General features: G+C 38.4%; 1 protein-coding gene across 1 annotated transcript in view; it reads right to left on the bottom strand.

Moving 5' to 3' along the window:
* Nucleotides 1-3,618: 3,618 nt before the first annotated feature.
* Nucleotides 3,619-22,179, bottom strand: part of dipk2ab (divergent protein kinase domain 2Ab) — a 48,816-nt gene continuing 30,255 nt past the window's right edge. The window contains exon 4 of the mRNA XM_056249912.1: nucleotides 3,619-5,470. Coding sequence (XP_056105887.1) covers nucleotides 5,139-5,470 — 332 coding nt within the window. The 3' untranslated portion in view covers nucleotides 3,619-5,138. The remainder of the gene's footprint in view (nucleotides 5,471-22,179) is intronic.

Genomic DNA, 22,179 nt, shown 5'->3' with positions numbered 1-22,179 from the left:
GTGATGGGCGCTTTCGAAACACTGCTTTGTGAAGCTTCAAAACCTATGCGAATCATTTGCGTGGCCGTTAAGTCCACAGACCATAGGGTGTCCCATTTGTTATTTCAAGTTTCAGAAGGGTGCTCACTAGCGCCCCCCTTTGCGGCCGATAAGCCCGCAAGTCCACGAGCTCCACAGCAGACTTCTACCTGGCAGTCAAAGCTGAATTACGTCACGAACATGTGGATTTGGAGGAAGATTGCCCGGGCTTAGGGTTCTATTTAGGCTTGTTCGACTTGAACCGGCGCTGCACAGACCAATCGGTTTATGACATCTGTAGGTGCCAGGTTTGGGTTGATGTCTTTTATTTAGAAATTTTTACTTTCAGTTTGTTACGTTACTTGGTATAGGTGTACTATATTACCTGTTAGTATGCGTGTGGTTAGCATGTAGGAAGGAGGTGAGTAGCTGGGACGCTCACTTTCTGTTGACCATTTTCATTTCATTTAGTTTTATTTCATTTCATTGCTTTTTTGCTTACTTTACTGTCATCATTCATCATGTTGTTCGTTTCAATGTTACAATAAACCACCTGGATTTGCAGTGGAAACGTGTCAACATTTACTCCCTCTACTCAGCCTTTTAGCGATTACTGGCTGCCGCTATAACATCAAAGTCCCGCGAGAGTGATTCAAAAGCATAAGGAGTCATCTGCTCTCTAATCGCTCTCGCGGTACTTTGATGTCATAAACCGATCGGTCTGTGCGGCGCAGGTTCAGGTCGAACAAGCCTTTTGGGACAGGACCAAAGTCACATGATTTCAGTAAATGAGGCTTTGTTACATCATAACTGTATGGAAATTTCAATAGAGAATGCGTAGCTACTGTACGTCATGCCGGTTGCATGCTGGGGATGCACCATCATTTTGGGAGGATCGCCCTCTGCTACTAAATTCATACCAATATCTGCTTACATTTTGTTTTGGTTTTGCCTTGAAAGTGAGTATTCACATTCTTCATGGTATCGTTTGGAAAGAGAGGCTATTTTATCGCTCTGCGTGATAATTTGATGTTTTCACCATAGTTTTGCAGAATTCAAAGCTTAATGTACCAGGTTGCCATGAAAACAAGTTTCAGGTGCTGGGTGCTCACTGCTTCATCCATCATATGGTAGAAATGTCCAAATAAAAATAAATATTCACCAACTATTTTTTTTGTATTCATGTTTTAAAATACTGCCTTAAACTCACTAGCAGAAAGACAGTGTGATCCTCCCAGTGTGGCGTCTAAACAACAGAGTTGCCCATAACTCAATAAAACATTTGCAACTGATTTGTAAAAGGAGTTTTCCTGCATGTTTGGGCTGAGTTTTCGTTGCATTTACACCATTCTGACCAGTAGGCAGCAGGCATTTGTTTCTCCCATCACTACGACGGTGTGAACAGAGCAATATTCTCTGGTTAATTTCTTATATTCAATCTGTCCTAATTATAAGATGACAACCCGCAATTTTCTACTGGGAGCTGTGACTCGGAATTAGGCATTCCTGTGGCATATACTATCAACGGCAATATGAATCTGCAGTTGTCAAGTGGTACAGTGGTCATGTGGTACAAGTGGGAGCTCTCGTAAAATTCAGTTTACAAGTTGTAATTACGAGTTCTATGAGGACGTGAACGCTTACAAGATTCCGTTTTACAAGTCGGAATCTCGTAATTACGGTAACTACAACATGGCGTGAATTCACTTTATTTCCACCTCAAAGGCAGCGGAGCTCAGAACACACCTATCTGATTACATTATCGCCACAGATCCAGTGGTAGGTTGAAAATGCTTATCAGTTGGAGCAAACTTTTCCGGAGAGTTCACTTTAACACAGTGTTTTGAGCCCCTGAAACAAACTCCAAGCAAATTCCCTTTTGGCTTGATTTTGTTCAAAATGAAGCCACACCAGTTTGTTCTTTGATTTCGCTTAAAGTATATAAGGGCTTTACTAATCTATTTTAAAAAGTGTCTCTACCCATTACCAGTGCATAGCAATCATTAATTAGAGTAAAAAAATTAGAGTCACATGTCCTGTGTGCCACATTTGAGTTTCTTCTCATGAAAAGTCAGTCACTCAAAGGGTTAGTTCACTGAAAATGTAAATGCTGTCATCATTTACTTACCCTTATGTTGTTCCAAACCGGCATTAGTTTCTTTCTTCTGTTGAACTAAAAATAAGATATTTAAAAAAATATTGGTAACCAAGTCAATGGCTACCATCAACTGTCTGGTTACCAACATTCTTCAAAGCTTCATACCTATGTAGGTAGCAGACAGCAAGGCGACTCACTATGTTATGGGACTAAGCTTACAAGTCAGCCTTTACACCTGAATGAACGTGTCAGTAAAGACACTGACATACATGTTCCTTGATATATAATTTTTTTATATACCTTAATAAATCCAGGAAAATGCAGGAACCCCTCAGTTTAAAGGTGCATTGCGCAACATTTCATGTTAAAAATACCCGTTTTTCTAACCCATACATGCTTAAACAATTGCCTGATGGGCTGAATGAGCCCTTCTCTGATCACTGCGATTGCCTCTATAATCCTGTACAGTAAAATAAATAAGAGGGATTCGGGACGGAATTTGAGACTGGGCGTGACGTCATGCGCGTTCACGCTCACCTGGCTATGTCTGGCAGGTTTGTGTATTTGCCGCCATTCTCCGTATCAGTGAAGACAACTCGAGGGACAAAACTTTAGTCAACTTTTCGACAAAAGTAGAAGATGGATTCTAAGAGACCGGCTTGTAGTTCATTCCAAACCCCAACGCAAACTCCACGCAAGACAAAGAAAAGAAAACTTTTGTCTAGTGCCACCAAAAGGGCCAAATTGGAGTCAGACAGGCGTCGGAATAAGACGAGAGTCAACATTGAGAAGGCTTTCAACAAATGGAGAGATCTCCGGTCTGCTCTAGGGCTCAAACGGGATCCTCTGATTATTATTTTGAGCTTTTACAAAGTAATAACTTATATTGTTCATGAACGTGTTTCCATAATAATACAATCATAAGTGGATACAGTAAACACATAAAACAGTTCAACATGGAGATAGATGGAAACAAAAACCGAAGTTTTCTACTACCCCCGTTTTCCCCTCACACATAAGTGTGTAATTTACTCAAATGCCTTTCCTTTCATATATTTAAAATGACTTGCAGATTTGTAACTGTATTACCTCTGAAGACATTATGACTCTAAACAAAAGATTTGTGCGGCTGATGCTCCTTTGGTTATGAACAGCTCGTGTTCGTGCAAGTGTGCGTGTGGTCCATGAGCGTGCACACGTCTGGTTGCAGTTTCGCTTGTCGCCAGAGGGGGCATAGATCTGCAAAAACTCAGAGACTTGCGCAATGCACCTTTAAGTACATTGTTGTTATGAATTGTAATAGTTAACAAATGATTGTAACCAAGAATGCCTAAACTTAATCTCTTCTGTAAAAATTCTAATTTAAATCAATGAGATTCAAAGCATTATGACATCAACAATAAAACAGACATTGGAAGTATATATATGAGAGAGAGAGAGAGAGAGAGAGAGAGAGAGATAGAGAGAAGGAGAGAGAGAGAGAGAGAGAGACACACACACACACATATATATATATTCGTTTATTATTTGATATTTAAACAGACTAAAAAGTTGTAAATACAACTTCTGAATGAAAGGCACAGTAAAATCAGACATGGCTGATATAATACTCAACTGAAAAAGAAGTACAGTACAAAAGCAGACAGTTACTTATGCACGCAAAAAAAAAAAAACTCTCACGTGCCAACACCCAAAGAGAGGCCATCCGGTCACTGGTTTAGATTTGACAAGAGCAGAGGGATCTTCAGTGATAATGGCTGATCGACACTTATTGCTTTGACTCTTCAGGGCCTGACTGGCCAGAACCCAAACATGGAAATAAAAAGATTAAAATCTTAATTAATTTCATTAATTTGCTCTGGCAGAAACATCAAGTTGAAAGTGATTAGCTAGCTTTCAAAATCCAGGCTCAATGGAGTGATGCTGTCAGTCAAGCGCTAGCGTACTTCATTATCTAACGCATACTCATTAGCATACTGATCTAATTCATTGGTCCACCAAGTGCAAAATCAAACTAGGGAAGGGGAAAAAAACAGCAGGCTGATGGCTCAAAAGTAAATGATCTTAAGTGTTAGAGACATTTGATTAAATTTTGATTAATTCAATTGCAGAGCTGTGAAATTGAAATGTTAAGATGGATTTTAAAGATAGAAAGTTCATTTTAGCCTGTGCAGATGCATGTTCAGTTTGATAGTGCTGCATCACGCCATGTGCCAGTACATTATTTATAGTTAACGGCCGATTAGAGACCTGGACCTCTCTGATTTAATAGTGCCACGTAATTTGGATTCATCGTGGCCCTCTCTGGACTTTGCTTGATTAATACAAACACAAATCTTTGAAACAAGTGTAACCACATTCATGAATCTGCTCTGGGGTAATTCTGATGGTTTGACAATGCTAAATTTTTACTGAAAGTCTCTGCCCTTTTACTTCAGAGGTTTGAGTTATATAGAACCAGACTCTTTGGTATATGCAAAGCAATTCCAACTCATTTCCCCTCCAATCTGCTCTAATTATGTACAAATTTCCACATCCTCTCTACCATCTCAAAATTATGCTTTATGCCAAACTCATTCTTCCTGGAATGTAAGTGAATCAATTAGGCAGAAGACGTTCACTAAAACGTTTTGGACAGAGTTAATGCTTGTGTACTAGCATTCCCAAGCTGCCTTTCCCAGTGTCACCATTTTGCAAGTAAACCTCCAGCGAGAAACTGGAGGATGTTGACAATGAGGATGTAACCGCTGCCTTTATTGCAAAATAAACCATTGAATAAAAGCAATGAACCCTTGCAATGAAGTAATGCAGTATTTTCAATAATTTAAAGATTTAGAGAAACAAAATGTACACATAACAGATTGTAGTGATGGACGATTGGTCTGAGATAGAGTTACAGAGGACAGAAGCTTTGTCAGACCTTAAGTCTCTTTGTCATAAGTCTAATGGGGATCCCCAGACCCTAAAGACATCGTCGGACATTGATGAGTGAACATCGAGCATTGACAGGTATGGGCGGTCATTACCTAGTGGTACCGCTGAGCTGGGTTAAGTACTCACGGAGTTCTTTAGCTGCTTGGAAACGGCCATACCGCTTTTTGGGGTTGGCGCACTCATCCAAAAGAGCTTCAAGCTGGCTGTCTTTGGCTATGTGTGGCGGGGGGTCATGAAGAAGTCCGCCGGAGCTGCCCCGCCATGTAGCATATCGCGAAAGCAAATTTTGACAGATGGCATAATAGTTGTGGTCCACTGTGACCCGTGAGCACAACATGTCTTTAGAGAAGGAAAGACAGGCCTCCTTGTCACACTCCTCAAACTTGCTCTCGTACCAGACATCGTAGTTCTCAGGCTTATCTAGAGGAAGATGACAGAAACAAGTAAAACTGCAGCAGTTGATGAAAATGTAAAAACACTGAATTTGCTATTTCGTGTTTTGTAGGTTTTTGTTTCAAACTAACAGGATCAATGATGTTTTTTATCTTTACATTTATTTTTAAAAAAATACATGAATGCAATTCAAACATACAATGACTTGGTGATACACTTCATCTTAAATAAACATGTTTTTAAACACTAAATTAAATTTCATGTTGATATCTGAACAAAAAATGTGTCAGGGTGATACAACTGTCCTGAGATCATAATGCAAAATTGTATATCACTCTTATCATTTCTTAGAATTTGTTTTACAAAACTACTTCTGGAAAATTACCACATCTTGAAAAATATTAAGGCTGGGTATTGACACAAATATCACAATTTGATTTGATTCAATTTGGTTAAATATCAGGTATAGTAAATGGCACATTTTCTCAAGGAAACTAAATCTCTCAACTAATGGTCCCTTCACATACTGTGTCTGTTTCTCAGTCAGATAACCTTATTGATGCAGTTGCTTTAACTCTTCTTCAATTATGTCAACGGATTTCAAGAATATCGGCTTGTCCAACGGTCTATAAAACTCCCCATCCTGCAACTGCCACATAGCCTCCCTAATGTACTGTTCCCTGTCCATCACTACTACCTCACTACCCTTATCCGCTGGCTAAATTACAACCCTCAACCCTTTCAAGGCCTCCCAATTCCCTCTGTACAAATTCCATTCTTCTCCTGCCTTTATCATTCCTTTGACCACCCTCTCATCCTCTAGTGTCTTCCACACCAATTTTGGCACCTGACTCTTCCTCTGCTCCCAGCCCCCGAGCTGGTTATAAATGGTGGCTTCACTCCTCCACCTTTCCCCCCTTCAAAGAAGATGTCGCTTAAATGTAGTAGTAGTTTAAATGCTTTGCCCAGTGCGTCCTCATCGCCTCTCCCATCTCCTAGGTAAAGTGGGTTGGGTCGGTTTCCATTTGAAACAGGCCATACAGGAGATTTTCTATGGCCTTCCCCCCATGGTATTGATGTGATCATTCAGTTCTCTCAGCAACATTTTTTCTCTCACTAGCAATAGCCAGTGTGAGTTGATCATAAGCATGCAGACTTGAGCATTTCAGAAGGTTAGCAGAGCAATGAAAGTGTGCTTCCTGTTGTTAATGACAAATGACAGCAGCACCTTCATTACCTCTGAACTTGTTGGTGTCCTGTTCTTCAGAAGTTGGTAAATATGTGCCAATTGCGCACCACTTGCACTCTCTCATCCTGCACTGCTGGTAGTTTACCAATATTGGAGTCCCCCAGCACCAATGTTGGTCTCCTTGGCTGAAGAGTCCAATTTCTGAACTTGTCCCAGTCGTGCTCTTGTCTCTCAAAAAGGCTTTGTCCAACAGTTTCCCTTTGTTCCCCTTGCCTCTTCCTAAACCCACCCTTTCTCTGGGGTCCTCCTTCCTTCGCCCAACCTTTTCTTCTTCCTTGAACTTCCTCCTCCTCCTTTTCCTCACGTTCACCGCCATCAATCTGTGCTAAGCCAATTCCAGCCACCTCATCCAGCATGACCCAGATCTCTCATTCTCCTCCCCTTATTCATGTACCCGTTTCTTGGTCTTGCATCTCGTTCTTGCTCGACCTCCTCCGATTGTTCTCCCCCCACTTGTTCTCCTTACTCTTGTACCTCCTGTGTGATGTTGCCCCTTGTTCCTCTTGTTCTGGTCCCGTCTGGCTTGACCCCTCACCAACCCACAGCCGTCTAATCTCCCTCAAATTTTTCAGATGATGGACTATCTTTATATACATATGGATCAGCCATATAAGGCTCATCTCTGATCTCTATCCATTTTTGCAATCTATAACAGAATAACTCCTCTAGTTCCATCATCTCTTTAAGTAATTAGATATTTACAAATGAATTACTACAATCAAACTCATAATATCAATATATATTTTATAATGATTAAAATTTCAACCATATTCATATTTGATCCTACCCAGATCTCACTCTATGAACTCGAAACTCCAAAAAATAACCAACCTCCCCATATCCCTACCCAGGAGTACAACGTTTTCAATATAAATTTACTCCAGACCAGCGAAACAAACCATAACCCTAAGAGTGACGCTCGATAATCCTGGCCAAGCATCGTACTGACAAGAGAATGTCCTCTTTCTCAGCCCCCCTCTATGCCTAACCTTTACATTCTAATCACTACAATTATAATGGGAAACAGGAAGTGTGTTATAACTTCTGCATACATTGACTGATTTTGATTAAACCTTATCTGTATGTTCATTGAAGGTTGCCAAATCACATGGATGTGACTATTGTGAGTCAAAGTCATAGTGCCACCAACTGGCAGCAGGAAGTTTGTCATTTTCACAATTCTTTGAAATCACTCTCTTATTTTTACCCAATTTGCTTCAAACTTCATCAGAATAATGTTGACATGGTAAATTGATATCTCAAATACAATGGTGTAGCAGGCCCCCCTGCAAACCGAAAGTCCTATGTGGGGAGGCTCGGACTTACGGTTCGCAGCCAAGCGTGCCGCACAAGCCCTGAAAAGTGAAGCTAAAACTTCTCGATCACCCCCTGGTGGCCGGTCCTAGTATAGGTCATAAACCCCGCCTCCCCATGTTATTCAACGACACGTGAGACCAACTAAAAAATGTAATTACACTTCAAATATCGTTTTTCCAAAGATGATTTCTGTCATTAAAGGTAGTTTTTATCACGCTGATGTAATTTCAAGAGTTTGTTTTTAGTTATTTATTTGATGTGGTGGTGTGACGTCATGATTGACATACTTTTTTTCGGGATCTTCGGAGGACTAAGGAGATTGGAGCTTTAAATTTAACCCTCTGGGGACGGCAAACGCACCGGTGCGTTTTGGCAGATTTTTTTCACATAGCAGAAAAATAGACTTTAAACTACTCCATTTCTGGTCATACAGAGTTAAGACATATTAAAAAATAAACTGTTAAATGTCTACTTTATGTGCCCACCTAAAATCGAAATAAAATATTGTGCTTTTGTAAAATAAAGAAAATAAACAGGGTGTGCGTTCTGCTTCTCCGTGAACTTTTTTTCTGGAGCACGTCTCTAAACTTAAACAAAACTCAGCGAATACTATTCACCTAGACATGAGCAATATTTGTTTATGATAATTTAAGTTTGTACTTTTAAATGATCTAATTTAAAACTAAAATAAATATTCTCTGTTTATGTAATCTATATAAAAAGAGAGAGGTGTCAGCCGTTCTCATTATCGTTCTTGCATCTCATTCCGCTAATGTGACGCGCCCACGGAGAACGCGCGCTATTCAAACGCTAATGATCTGAAGCAACACATTGAGGCGTGTAAACGCCCACATAAACTCGGTAAACACACTATATTTAGTCAGATTAATGTACTGTCGTCTTGCGCGGATGTGAGGAATAATACTGGGACATTTACCTACCTCAGTACAAGTCCTGGTTTATTTTCACTTCGAGGAGCGAGCTGGGCTGTAAGTGTTTTTATTCTTGTGCTTTGTTCTAATCGCGATATATAATAACGTTAGTGTCTGTAAACGCAAAAATAGCCTACTGTTTAAATTTGAATCATGTTTCTGTGTGTGTGTGACTAGTTTTGGATAGATTATAAAGTTTTAACTCTAAAATAGACAATTACCATTTTTCAATAACCATGCATAAACAATATGTGACCAGTTACGGAAACTAGGGACACAAGTCGTTCTGGAGCATTTTGAGTTATTCACAGATTCTGAAAGTGTGGTCTCCAAGCTTTCCAACGATGTGTAACACATGGAAATCTGATAATATTTGGAGAAGTTGTAGCCATTTGAAGTTAGGCACTCAAAAAAACTAAAAGTGGAGAAAACCGCCTCGAAAGATGTGCAGTTCTCACCTCTCTCTGCTGCTGGGAGTGACAATAGGGCTCATTTACATCTCATTTAGATAAGCCATACCCCCTGTAAAGCTCCCCCTGTGCTTTACAGCTTTTTTTTTCTTTCCTGAGCTAGCTAATAACAATAGGTAGGTATGGGAAGGTCTAAACAGACTAAACATGAGATAACATGTACCTTTTCTTAGAATTAAAACAAAACGACAAACTTTAATGTTTAATGCAAACTCACCCCCAGGACCGGCGAATGCACTTCTGCCGCTCTAGGCGAAAAACAATTGTGCTGCCCCTCTATTTGCAACGTTTACCAGCAACAACACACAAAGACCAATATGCCATATACATATAACGCAAAACCAGCAACAACACACAAAGACCAATATATGCCATATACATATAACGCAAAACCAGCAACAACACACAAAGACCAATAAGCCATAGGCCTACATATAACGCAAATAGTGCGCAACGTGCGTGTGCCCAAAATGTCAAGAATATTAAAGTTTATGCAGGAGGTAAATGCCTGCTGGCATTTTTATTTAAGCAGTCATGACAGGAATTTTCCAAATAATCATATTTCCTCCTCAGATTACTGTTGCAAATCTCTTTACCACTTTCTTATGTGCGTATACACACACAAATGAAATGTCCGCAAGCACATTATATCATCAGCAGGTTCAGCATCTTACATAACGACTAAGGAGCAAATAAAGCTTAACTTACGTTTCAGAAACGCGCACGGCAGGCCTTCATCGCAGCAAAGGTCTTAACTGCATCCTCTATTTCGATTCTCTGTGCCAGTTCATGTTCTATGGAGATTGTTGCCAGTCCATTAAGTCTGTTCCCTGTTCACAAAACGTTCCCCATTCAAAGCAATCGGGACGTCACATACGAAACAGTTAGCCACCGCTGTCAGCGAGCCGAGCCGCCGTATTCAAGCACCGAGGGCGCGCGCGCCGCGCCCATACCTCCGGTTCAGTTTCCAGAGCCCACAAAGTGCGGCGAAAACATTTTCGGTGTAACTGCCACGGTTCAGCTCGTCTGCGACAATCTTTGCGGCATCGATCTTCATTGAATTTTGATATCAGACAGAGCCGGCCAGAGTGCTGCATAATAAGTAGCCACGCTGTTGGGGGGCGGGGGCAAAAGCGCCGGCGGCAAAAGCGCCGGCGGCTATCAGTATGGAAATACACACAGACAATGACACGCCCCTACTGCATGCTAGAATCTCCGAAAAACAAGCCGATTTCAACCTCAAAATGTACGCTTTTAAATATACCAATACTGTTATCTCAAACATGGAGAGGCTTCTTCATGATCTCAACTAACAGATTCTGCAAAAAAGCGGAAATCACCAATTTTGGAAAAAAACGCTTCTTTCTCATTTTGCTCGCAAGTTGTGCTGCCGACTTGTGTCCCTGGTTTCCGTGACGGGTCACATATTCTCTCAAAAATACAAACATGTACATAATGTTGCTCACATATTATGGTAGCCCTGTTTGTGCTAAATAGAGTGTAATTTCACCTGTGCCATTAATATGTTTATAAGCAACTGAAAAAAGCACAAATGTCAGGGCATGTCAAAACATCTCAAGGACCCCAAAAACACCTTGGTCCCCAGAGGGTTAATATATACATTTCTATAATTCATTTTTTTTTAAGTGCCGGAGCGTGTGCTTACGATTGATTCTGCGAGAGTGAGGCCGGGGCTTTGATTTCGCACCTTTACTTCCTGCTCACTACTGCGCATGTCTGGTCCTGAAATCGCTACTGCGCAGACTCAAGTTCCAAGATGTCAGCGCCATATCGGGATACTGGCGGCTTTACTTCTGACCAATGGAAGAGAGCGAAGGGGCGTCATCCATCTTTTTTTACAATCTATGTTGGTAGCGGATCGCCACCAAACTCGGAACAAAATGACACTGAACATGAAACAAAAGACACTGAAGATGTTAATGTGCAAACATTTATAGGATCTTTCGAACGGTGTTGCCTTCACAAGGGAATAAAGTAAGGCAAAAATGGAAAACAGGAAGTCTCATATCTTATAAAATCATTGTTTGATTTAAATTAAAATGGGATTATATGTTTGGTCATAGGGGCTGAATAAATGTAAAATGAATGTACTATTTTTTATAGTCTAAACATTTATTTTCTATAAATATTTTGTAATTTGGGGGAAATTCAAGGCATTAAACAATATTCACCTCTAAATGAAACACCATTTACTTATATATAAAATAATACATCTATAAAAACTAATTTTATTCTATTTTTTAAGTAATACAGCATCTTTAAGTTAAAATAGGCAGATTGGTGCTACCTAGTGGTGCACGATATATCGGACGCCGATATAATATCGGCCGATATGGTTGTTTTTTTACACATCGGTATCGTTCCGATGTCAAAATAGGGCCAATGTGAACAGGCCGATAATCATTCCTGTGTATTTGACGTGTGTGTAGATGTGAGTGTGGGGGCGGGGATGTTTGTTTTTGCACGAGCGCATGTACGAGCGCAAGTCCTCTCAGTTTAAACATCAAGCGCAAGAAGACTGAAACTTGCACGCTGTTTTCTGTCAGCCTTACTAAGGCGTATTTTTGTCCCGCCAAAGCCTTATTTGACCGGTGAGTGATGTAGTAGATGACTGACTGCTGCGCTTGTTTAACTGTGAGAACGAGCAGAGAGAGTGAAAGCCCCGGTCGCGCGCACACTCTCTGTCTTGCTCTCTCTCCCTCCCCCGCGCATATTAATGAAGTGAGTTGACCGTGTATTCTCAAAGATATTCAATGGTAAATGTTTTTTTTTTTCTGAACTACCACTGGTTGTGAATTGTGCTAAAATAACATTGCCTTATCTTCTCTGAAAAGCTTTCCACACATTCAGATGACAAACCACACTTTCAATAAACAAAAAAATGTTTTCTGTGTTGAGACAAATCTTGTGCGATGTCCTAAACTGCCGGGATAATCACACAACGTGTGCCGTGGTCCGTTAATGACACGTCCGATTCGCGAACTAATGACTCCTTTGAACCGATTCACTTTAATGAATGGTTAAAACAACTGATCTGTCCAACACTGAACTAAAAAGACATAAATCGGAAACACTTTACAATAAGGTTCCATTTATTAAAGTCTAGTTAACTACATTAGTTAACATTCTATTAATATTAGTTTCTATGCAGATTTACTCCATGACAAAACCACCCCAGTCATTCTAGAATGATTCATTCTTTCCAAATAGAGCTATTCAAGTCATCTGGTGAAATTGTTTTTATATAGAAATATATAATCGCAGAAAAATAAAATATTGCAATGTCATTTTTTACCAATATCGTGCAGCTCTAATCCTCGCAATGTGTTTTCTATACAGAGATATCGACATCTGTAAATATCGGTATCGGCCATAACAGCAATATTAATATCGGTTATCGGTATCGGCCACAATTTTCACATCGGTGCATCACTAGTGCTACCTGGAAGAAATAAATAACATAAAATGTAATGCATAGTATAACCACTAGATGGCAGCATATGCATATTTTTAAATAGGGCTGAGCAAACTCTTGTTGCTGAGAAAAGTGTTTTCAGACATAACTTTTATTAGCTATTGTAGGGGTGGGCAAAATAACCAAAATCTTATATCAAAATAGGAGTAATTGTATTTTATGAAAAATACAATGAAAAATGAAATAATTTATGATCTAAATCTAGTTATTTTTGCTTTAAATAAGGTTGTTGTGATATCAACATTTTTTAGATTTATTTTATAAATTCCTCACCATTTTCAATATCACAAAAAACTAATAGGCTACTTTTTAAACTAAAAATAAAAAGTCAAACAAGTAAACAGTGATAAAGAAATGAATTACAATCATATAGGAAAACAAACAATAGAACAAAGACAACTGAAATTGACCGGAAATACTCATAAATGAGTTAAATAAAGTCTTAAATGAACGTAAAGAGTTGTGAGAAAATGAGACGCGTGTGAGATCCCCGTCATGTGCAGCAGCGGCAGGTCTTAAAGTGACAGCAGACTAATGCGGTCTGTCATTAATCAAAGAACAAAGGTAACAGGGTTTATGTGAGGATTGTTTGAAGTTCACTTAAATTAAAAGATGTTATATTCTTTGAAGCCTAATAAATGTTACAACAATTTGTATAGCTTTCAATGGCTCTGGCCGAGCTGTGATATAAACTAAACGCTATGGGCTATTTAAAAAAAAGGGGTGGAGCTGTTCAATATGTCCCACCCTGTCTTTCCGTTTCAGTGGAAATTACGTCAACGCATTGAATAATGCTGTGCATTCAAAGTCACTTCAGCGGGCCTTTAAAATTGAGAACATTTTTAGTTTTTTTTATAAATCATATTTGAACACGCTCCTTCAGTTTGAACACAATGAAAATATCAGTCGGTGGACCAAGAGAGCAATTTGTGACTTAGCACAGAAGCAATCAGGTGGACATTTCTGAGGTACAGCATGTTCCTTCCTTAATAAAGGGACACAAATTGGCAGTTTTCTCTACCCAGAACACAGACCACACACAACCTTCATCTCCACACTTATTTTTCAAGACCCTGACAACCAGGGCAAATAAATAACATTCTCTATGATGAGAAACTCTTTGGAGTTGCATTAATGATCAAATTGATTAGAGTGAAACAACCCAGGAGATGCCAACCCCTAATCATGTTTGAGAAACAATGCACTCCTGCCACTCCTTCCTCCACTCCAATGACTCAATCTACGTTTCCGGCATCAGGCTCTGCCTCAGGCCCCAGGCCATTGCCTAAACTCAATCACCGCTCAACACAGATCTGCAGACTCTAAGAGCCAAGGTGAAGAGATGTCATTTACTCTGGTAGACGTCGGTCTGTGTGACTGATGTGTGATCAGACCCTGTCTTGCCTCTAAATGCACACATCTGTTACATACGTCTTTGCACAAAAACAAATTCAAGTTCACATTGGTTTAATATCCACGGAAGACCAAGCACTTAAATGATTATACCCGGAGAGGTACATATTAAAGTCCATGTTGTGTGCTTTTATTTAGCTCAGAAACATGTTTTTCTGTTTCACTTTTTCCCCATTTGCATTAATACCCTTACATTAGAACCACAAATGAATGCTCTATGCAAATATGGAAACAGGAAATGACCATTATTCTTACATTTATTGTAGAATATATCCTGTGGAAGCGGAGAATACAGTGCTTTAGGTGATTATTATAGAACTGGATTTTTAACACTGAAAATTCAATTAGCAAAGCTTTGACCGGTCTTTATTTTGTCAAGAGATATATCTAGACGATACATTTTATGCAAACTGGACAAACGGCCCATTTTTCATGTTGCAAATGTTTTGTTCATTGTTAGATTGTTAGTTAATACATTAACTAATGTAAACTAATGAAGCCGTATTGTACACTGTATGAACTAAAAACTAACAATGAACAAAACATTACATTCTTTATTAATCTTTGTTAATAAAAATTGAGTCGTTCATTGTTTGTTCATGTTTTTAATTGTTGATTTTAATAATGTTTTAGTAAATGTTGAAATTAACATTAATTTTGATTAATAAATGCTGTAGAAGTATTGTTCTTAAGTAAAACCTAATTAAACCGTATTGTAAAGTGTTATCAAATGTTTTAAGCTGTATTTTTAAATTATTAATTATTAATATAAATAAATATTTAGAGGGGTCATGACACGAGAAAACATTAACATAACTGTAAATAATAGAGAGGGGAAAGTGATATTTTTTCATGTCATGACACCTTTAACAATTATTCAATTACATTTTTCTACATCGATGTTTACTTAAATGAAACACATTGACAGCTCCATGAGGTTTTAAATGCATTATTTACCGGGATTTAATCATTAATGCTAATAAATATTATATTCTATTTATTTTAAATTGGTACAGAGAACAGTGACATTTTTACAGGAAAGAAAATTGACTACAGAAATTTTGGAAACAACAGTAGCTCGAGAAAGTGTGTGTGTAACGGATCAATGAACAAGGACAATTTTTTTTTAAAGTTGGAATTTCAGAAAATGATATCAAATTCGACCAACAGCATGCCGAAGATGATAAACATTCAGTTTAATTTAACCTTGAACATGATTAAAAATAGACAGAAAATGATCTGCATTCAGAGCAATTCCCTTGTTCCTCTGAATCCCCTCCCTCTCTTCCCTTCTCCTTTGTCTTTACAAACACATCATCTTAATCTGTGCTGTATTATGTCCGGACAAGACATCCGCCCATTGCAAGGCTGGAAGGAAGCTACTTGATCATTTTTAGCAGGCCAAGGAGACAAATGTGATTGTGAGCGTCAGTGGTGCGGAGCCGTGCTTCAGATCGAAATTCATTTTAGGCTGTGGCTTTCCCTGCATCGCTGGTCTAGACAAACATTCTGTTTCCAAGACTTCTGCTGGGCTCTCCAAAGCACTGCAGATAATTTCATTACAGATCTGTGGATCAATGTTGCTTTGTGCTCTTTAAATACTGCACTGGTGGTGAACTTGCAGCCTAAATGACTGGCCTTTGTGCCATCAATTGTTCATAACAAAGGGTCTTTTTAGTCGCAATCTAGTTGCACAGCTGTCGAAATGTTTCTACGTCAAATTCTTGATGCAATGCTAAACGTCCTGTTGAGTCTGATTACAATGACTGGCATTTATAATCAACTGTGCATACACACTTAAATGTGTAAAATTGTGATTCATCAGTAAGTTGGCATTTAAACTGGATTTGGTAAAAAACAATAAAAAAAAAAAGCAAATGTAATAAATACAAAAATAAATATAAATTGATAAATATAGCAGATATATATATATATATATATATATATATATATATATAAATAATGAATGGATAAATAAATATAATGGATGGATAATGAATATATAAATATAAAGGATAAATCAATATATGGAACAATAAGTTTCTTTCTTTCTTTATTATTATTATTATTATTATTAAAACCATCAATTGAAAAACTTAGTGACACTACATTATGCACCTGGGTTGGGAGTGTTACATTTAAAATGTATTCCACCACAGATTACAGAATACATTACATAAAATGTAATTATGCAATTCATTTTAAAACATATTGTGGAGAAAATGCTGTATTACTGCTACTAGAAATAAAGCTCTTTCTGATTATGCCATGTTAGCCACTTGACAAAATAGTGTTGTCTCTGACGCATGCATCCAAACAGTTGCTCGCCTGTCTAATAAAACACATAATATATTAATGAGTCTTTGACGTTTCCATGGTTTCTACGGAAGTAAAACCGGAAATCGAGGGTGACATCATTGCAAAGTGACGCAATGACACGGGCCGTTACACTGGTTAAAATTGCCGATTTTTAAACATTGTTGGAAACATTTGGGATAATGCAAGTACACAAGTCAACAAAACATATAACAGTGTTCTAGTGGTTTTTGGAAATTTTAAATCCAAAAATCGAACATATTGTGCCTTTAAAGAAAATGTAGCCAATGTTGCTTCTCAGGTAAATTTATCTTGTTTTAAGTGTTTTTGTCTTACTATTAGGGTTGTGCAAAACAACCAATTATCATAATCGACTAGTGGAGGGAGCCTTGTATAATTAATTAGGCTGCGTCAGGTCCACAAAACCCCATTCAGACACATTTTTCAGGGATATATGGACACTAAGCCCAGACCTCCAATAGGGTAAAGCAACAAATAAGCAAGCACAATAACTATAACCATTTGTTTTACACTACCAGTATCAAAGTCCTCTCAAGAACAGCTCATATTGAGATTGGCGCAGAGGATGCCGAATGATGCACTTCATTAATCTGAGCGCGCCGACTCACTGGGTGATCAGAGAGAAGATTTGAAGTCTGACATTGAGCGTCTTCATTTATTGTTTTAGGCGGTGTGTTTATACACAGATGGTGTTTTGATGGCTGTAGCAGTGCTGCTTTAAATGAGATGAATTAAGAGATGAGAGGGTTATACACCATGCTGACCAGCATTTCTTACAAATATATTTGATTCATTTAAAAACACCTGTGACAGAATAAAGAACATAGACGAACCATACTTTGTCTCGTATTTACTGGATTTATCTTTCATCACTTCTCACTGTTTCTGTGTAGATGGATGAACAGCAGCATGCTATTACTCCTCTATGAAATCCTCTATGTCATCAAGGACATTATATCCATCTTTTCACTCATAACAGCACCTACTCATAGAAATTGAACATTTATGATAATACCTTATATTGAGATGGCTTGGGTGTGTATTATGCTACTATTATAATAATATAAACAAAAGAAAATGGATTTGTATCATTGTATTGGATCCGTGCATTCAATCTTAAAGTGACAGCAGCCAAATGTTGTTCAAACAACAAAATACAAAGTGAAAATCACTTTTGTAGCTTTAACAAAGATTAATTATTTTTAATTTACACAGTGAAGGCTATGCAGTTATTTTACATTTGATCATTCAATTTCTGTACCTGAATACTGTTAGACTGGCCTGAAAAACAAAGCACTGGTTAATTCGGTTGTATCTTGGTTCTATTGTATTTATGTAATGCTTGTAATTTGTAAAAATGTGTTCATTATTTTCTATGCAGATTCACTCCCCTACAAAATCACCATGATCTTTCTAGAATGATTAACTCTTTCCAAATAGAGCTATTCAAGTCATCTGGAGAAACAGTTTTCATATATATATATATATATATATATATATATATATATATATATATATATATATATATATATATATATATATAAAAAGCAGGAAAACTTACTATAAACAATGTCAGTTTTTCCAATATCGCACCTGTTGTGAATTCAGTGAAACTTTAGCATGATAATGTTTTCTACTCGTGTTATTACGCAACTTAAAGGTAATTAATTGTGAATGAAACCCAATGTCCTTAAGCTAGCTTGTAAACACAGTGCTTTAATACTTCTTCAAAGCGGAGGTAAAACAATTTAAATTCATCCTAGCTGAGCTGTTTGACTGGTAAAAGGGGACACCCTCCCCTCGAGGGCTCGCTCCCACTTCAATGACAGAGCTTCTTCTGTGAGGCTTCTGGCACCGTGACAAGTCGCCATTTAAGAGAGAACCAACTGGCGTCACTCTGTCCTCACGTGTGAGTCTCTCGCACACACACACCCGCACATAGACACGTATTCTATCTGAGGCTTTCAGGAACAAACCTTGTTCTCTGAATAGTGTTCTATCCGATGTTGGGTATCTCCCCTGAGATTCTGGTCTAAAGGCACATGTCTCTGTGTGCTGGTGACGTACTTGATATAACAGCACTTCTGCGTCATTCTGAGTTCTACAGGTGTTTAGCAGGGTTTATAATGTACCTTGAGTAAATGATTGTATGTAGAGCTTTGGCACAACTGGTTACTGCCCGATCATCATTAAATGCAAAAAAAAAAAAAAAAATTGTTTTTCCATCATTTTATTTTATTTCCACTCTATTTCAATTAGGGCTGCACGATTTGGGGAAAATGTCATATTGCGATTAATGAGGTCAATATTGCGATTGCGATATGCGATTGCGATATAATAAACAAATGGTTTCATGAGTCAACTTGCTTGGTTCTAAAGTAAAATGCACACACAGATTAGTGATCATTCTGTGTATTAATGTGTATTTCTCAACTCAAACTAGCAACAACAACTAAATGATTGATAACACCTATAATGATCAATAAACCATTGATGTCTGGATAAAAATTACGACACCCCCCACATTTTAAACGTTAATTATAGCCATCCAACATTACAGTGATTCCATCAATACAATTGAAAGCTATCAACTTTTAAAATATTTATTAGGCTTAAAAAAAATAATAACAGCTTTTAAATTAAGTGAACTTCAAACAATCCTCACATAAATCCATAATAAATGCCATATTTACCTGTGCCCTTCCTGTCTTAACAGGTAGGATTGAGGATTTATATACAGATTTATATACAGAAATTGAATAAAGTTATCGAACAGTCTGCGCTGCATGAATTATAAATTATATATATATATAGACTAATCCTTATTAAACCTACAAAACTTCTTTAGTCAAGAGCAGTGAGTAATTTTCTGTTCCCTTTGTTCTTTGATTAACTTTACTGACGGAACGCTTTATTCGCTGCCGGCCCTTTAAGAGCAGCCGTTGCCGAGACGCGGATCTCACACGCGCCTCATTCTCTCACAAGCACAACTCTTCACGGCCATCATAAGACTGCTCTTATGTTATGAAGATAATCGACAAAACGACATTTTGGCATAATTGTGTGTGTTATTGTTCGTTCAAGCTCGAAAGAGAACTGTATTCTGGCACCCGGTCTGTGCATGCGCATGAATCTTGCGCGCGTCTTTCTGTGAGTCACATTCAGGACATTCTCAGGCAGCGCGCTCTCTTTTGACTTCTTGTCGTGCAAAATGGTTTTAAGGCATTTGCACGAATAAGAGCGGGATCATGTAACACTAGTCAAAGGATGACAAAAAAGAAGAGATGCTGTGTTCATATAAAATCGCGGCATTTTGCGCTATATAATCGCATAGGTTTGACATCGCGATTACGATTGCGATTCGATTAATCGTGCAGCACTAATTTCAATTAAAATAAAATAATTTTTAGTAGTTTACGTTTTAGTTAATAGAAACACTGTTCCAAACTTGTATGTATGCATTTTTTTTATGAACAAGATGATATTTTGATAAATGTCTGCCAATGTTTTTTTTATTATTATTTTGTCGTTTTATAGGTATCATTCCATGTGTACAATTATTCACAAGGATACAGAACACCACAAAATGATCATAGCAGTAGTCTGTATGCATTGAAATAGTCTGTGCATTATATTTCAAGTCTTGTGAAGTAGTACAGCTTTGAGAGTAGAACAAACCAAAATACTGATGCCTGGTTCAAAAAAAAAAAAAAAAGAAGAAAAAAAAGGTTCTTTTGAGCCTCATGTTTTCAACTAACAATTTGATCAATTGCACAGAATCACTGACTGTTTCATCGCAAAATCAACTTAGTGTTCTAGTGGCAGCAGTTAACAGCTCAATGGACAGAATCACTTCTAGGATCACACGTACAAGTGATCTGAGGGCGCGGGCGCTTCGGTCTGCGTAAGCGCCGGAAGTGATCTCTAGCGCGTGTACGTCACTCATTGTTTACACAGAACAGAGATTGTAGGTAATACGGCTAATAAAAATGGTACTAATTTGCGCTTATCCGGAATGTTTAACCCGTCGTAAAAGAAAACAATTCACAGTGAAAGGTAACACTTCCGAAATCTCTGTGTAAACAGTGAGTGACGTAAACGCGCAAGAGATCACTTCCGGCGCTTTCCGGCGCTTGCGCAGACCGAAGCGCCCGCGCCCTCAGATCAATTGGACGTGGCTGTGGTTACAAGAGGTAAAAACGATAAAAAAACGGTTCGTTTTCTCACACAAAGCGTTCGTTTCGTGTCTTAGGCCATCAATGTGTACTTACATTTACGAGTCATTAAATCATGTTTAATTTGGACTTCTCTGTGCATGCTCTTTGAGGAAGTGACCATAGACCTGCATAATATGACTGACAGACAAGAACGGTTTGACCTAAAAATATCAAAATTGAAACTACTGCGGAAACAAAGACACCTACATCTTGGATGCTCTTGAGGTAAGCTAAAACATACCAAAAATTCATTTCAAAGTGAACCATACCTTTAAGATATTTTTTATTAAGGCCCTGTTTACACGAAAACGATTCCGGGTGAAAACGTAATAATATTTTATCGGATGTGCCTTTCGTTTACACGGCGACGGCGTTTTTGGGGCTTAAAAACGCAAAAAAGTGAAACCACCCTCCAAAGTGGAAATCTTAAAAACGCTCCACCGTCGCGTTTCCGTCTAAACGGGTAAAAACGCAAATCTGCTCATGGCGGCTCTCGTCGCGTACGCATTTACGTCACAGGCATGCGCCAGTAAAGGAAAATAACAACCAACATGTCGGATTATTTCCATACGTCGGACCTTCAAGTTGCCCTAGCAGCTCTGATAAACGTCCAAGAGTCTTTTCAATTTCGCGCTACTAGGGAGAGAAGTAGAAGGAAGGTTGTACGCAGGCGCACGGACTTGTTGTTGTTGTGTGGCAGTGCTTCACATTGCCACCTAGCCGCCTGGAGTGCATACTACATCGCATTTCTAACACTTTTGCGTCTCCATATGCACGCAGATTTCCCCCCCATAACGCTCGTCTAAACGCAGAATAAAAAGTGAAAACGAAACGCCACTTTTGCGTTTTCTCTTCAGATCGTTTCCGTGTAAACATGGCCTAAATCTGAGAGCTGGATTACTCCTCCATAGGCTTCTAAGGGATTGAAACTTGCCGGCCCAGAAAAGTTAATGACATTGTTAAAATAGTCCAAGTGACTACCGTGGCTCAACCTTAAGTTTATCAAGCGACGAGAATACTTTGTGTGCGCAAAAAAACCAAACAAAAATAACGACTTTATTCAACTATTCATTTCCTTCTCTGTTGGCCTCGAGATAGTTCACGTAGTGTAACAGCGCAGCGCTTCTGTGTTGTACGTCAACGTACAACACAGCAGCACTGCACAGTTACACTACGTGAACTATCTCGAGGCAGGCAGGGAAGGAAATGAATAGTTGAATAAAGTCGTTATTTTTGTTTGGTTTTTTTGCGCACACAAAGTATTCTCGTCGCTTGATAAACTTAAGGTTGAGCCATGGTAGTCAC

This window comes from Rhinichthys klamathensis, unplaced genomic scaffold (assembly GCF_029890125.1).
Source record: "Rhinichthys klamathensis goyatoka isolate OS25496 unplaced genomic scaffold, OSU_Roscu_1.1 h1tg000064l_1, whole genome shotgun sequence".
Classification (NCBI taxonomy): domain Eukaryota; kingdom Metazoa; phylum Chordata; class Actinopteri; order Cypriniformes; family Leuciscidae; genus Rhinichthys; species Rhinichthys klamathensis.
Note: the sequence above shows the minus strand (reverse complement) of the source record. Positions and strands in the feature narration are given on the sequence as shown.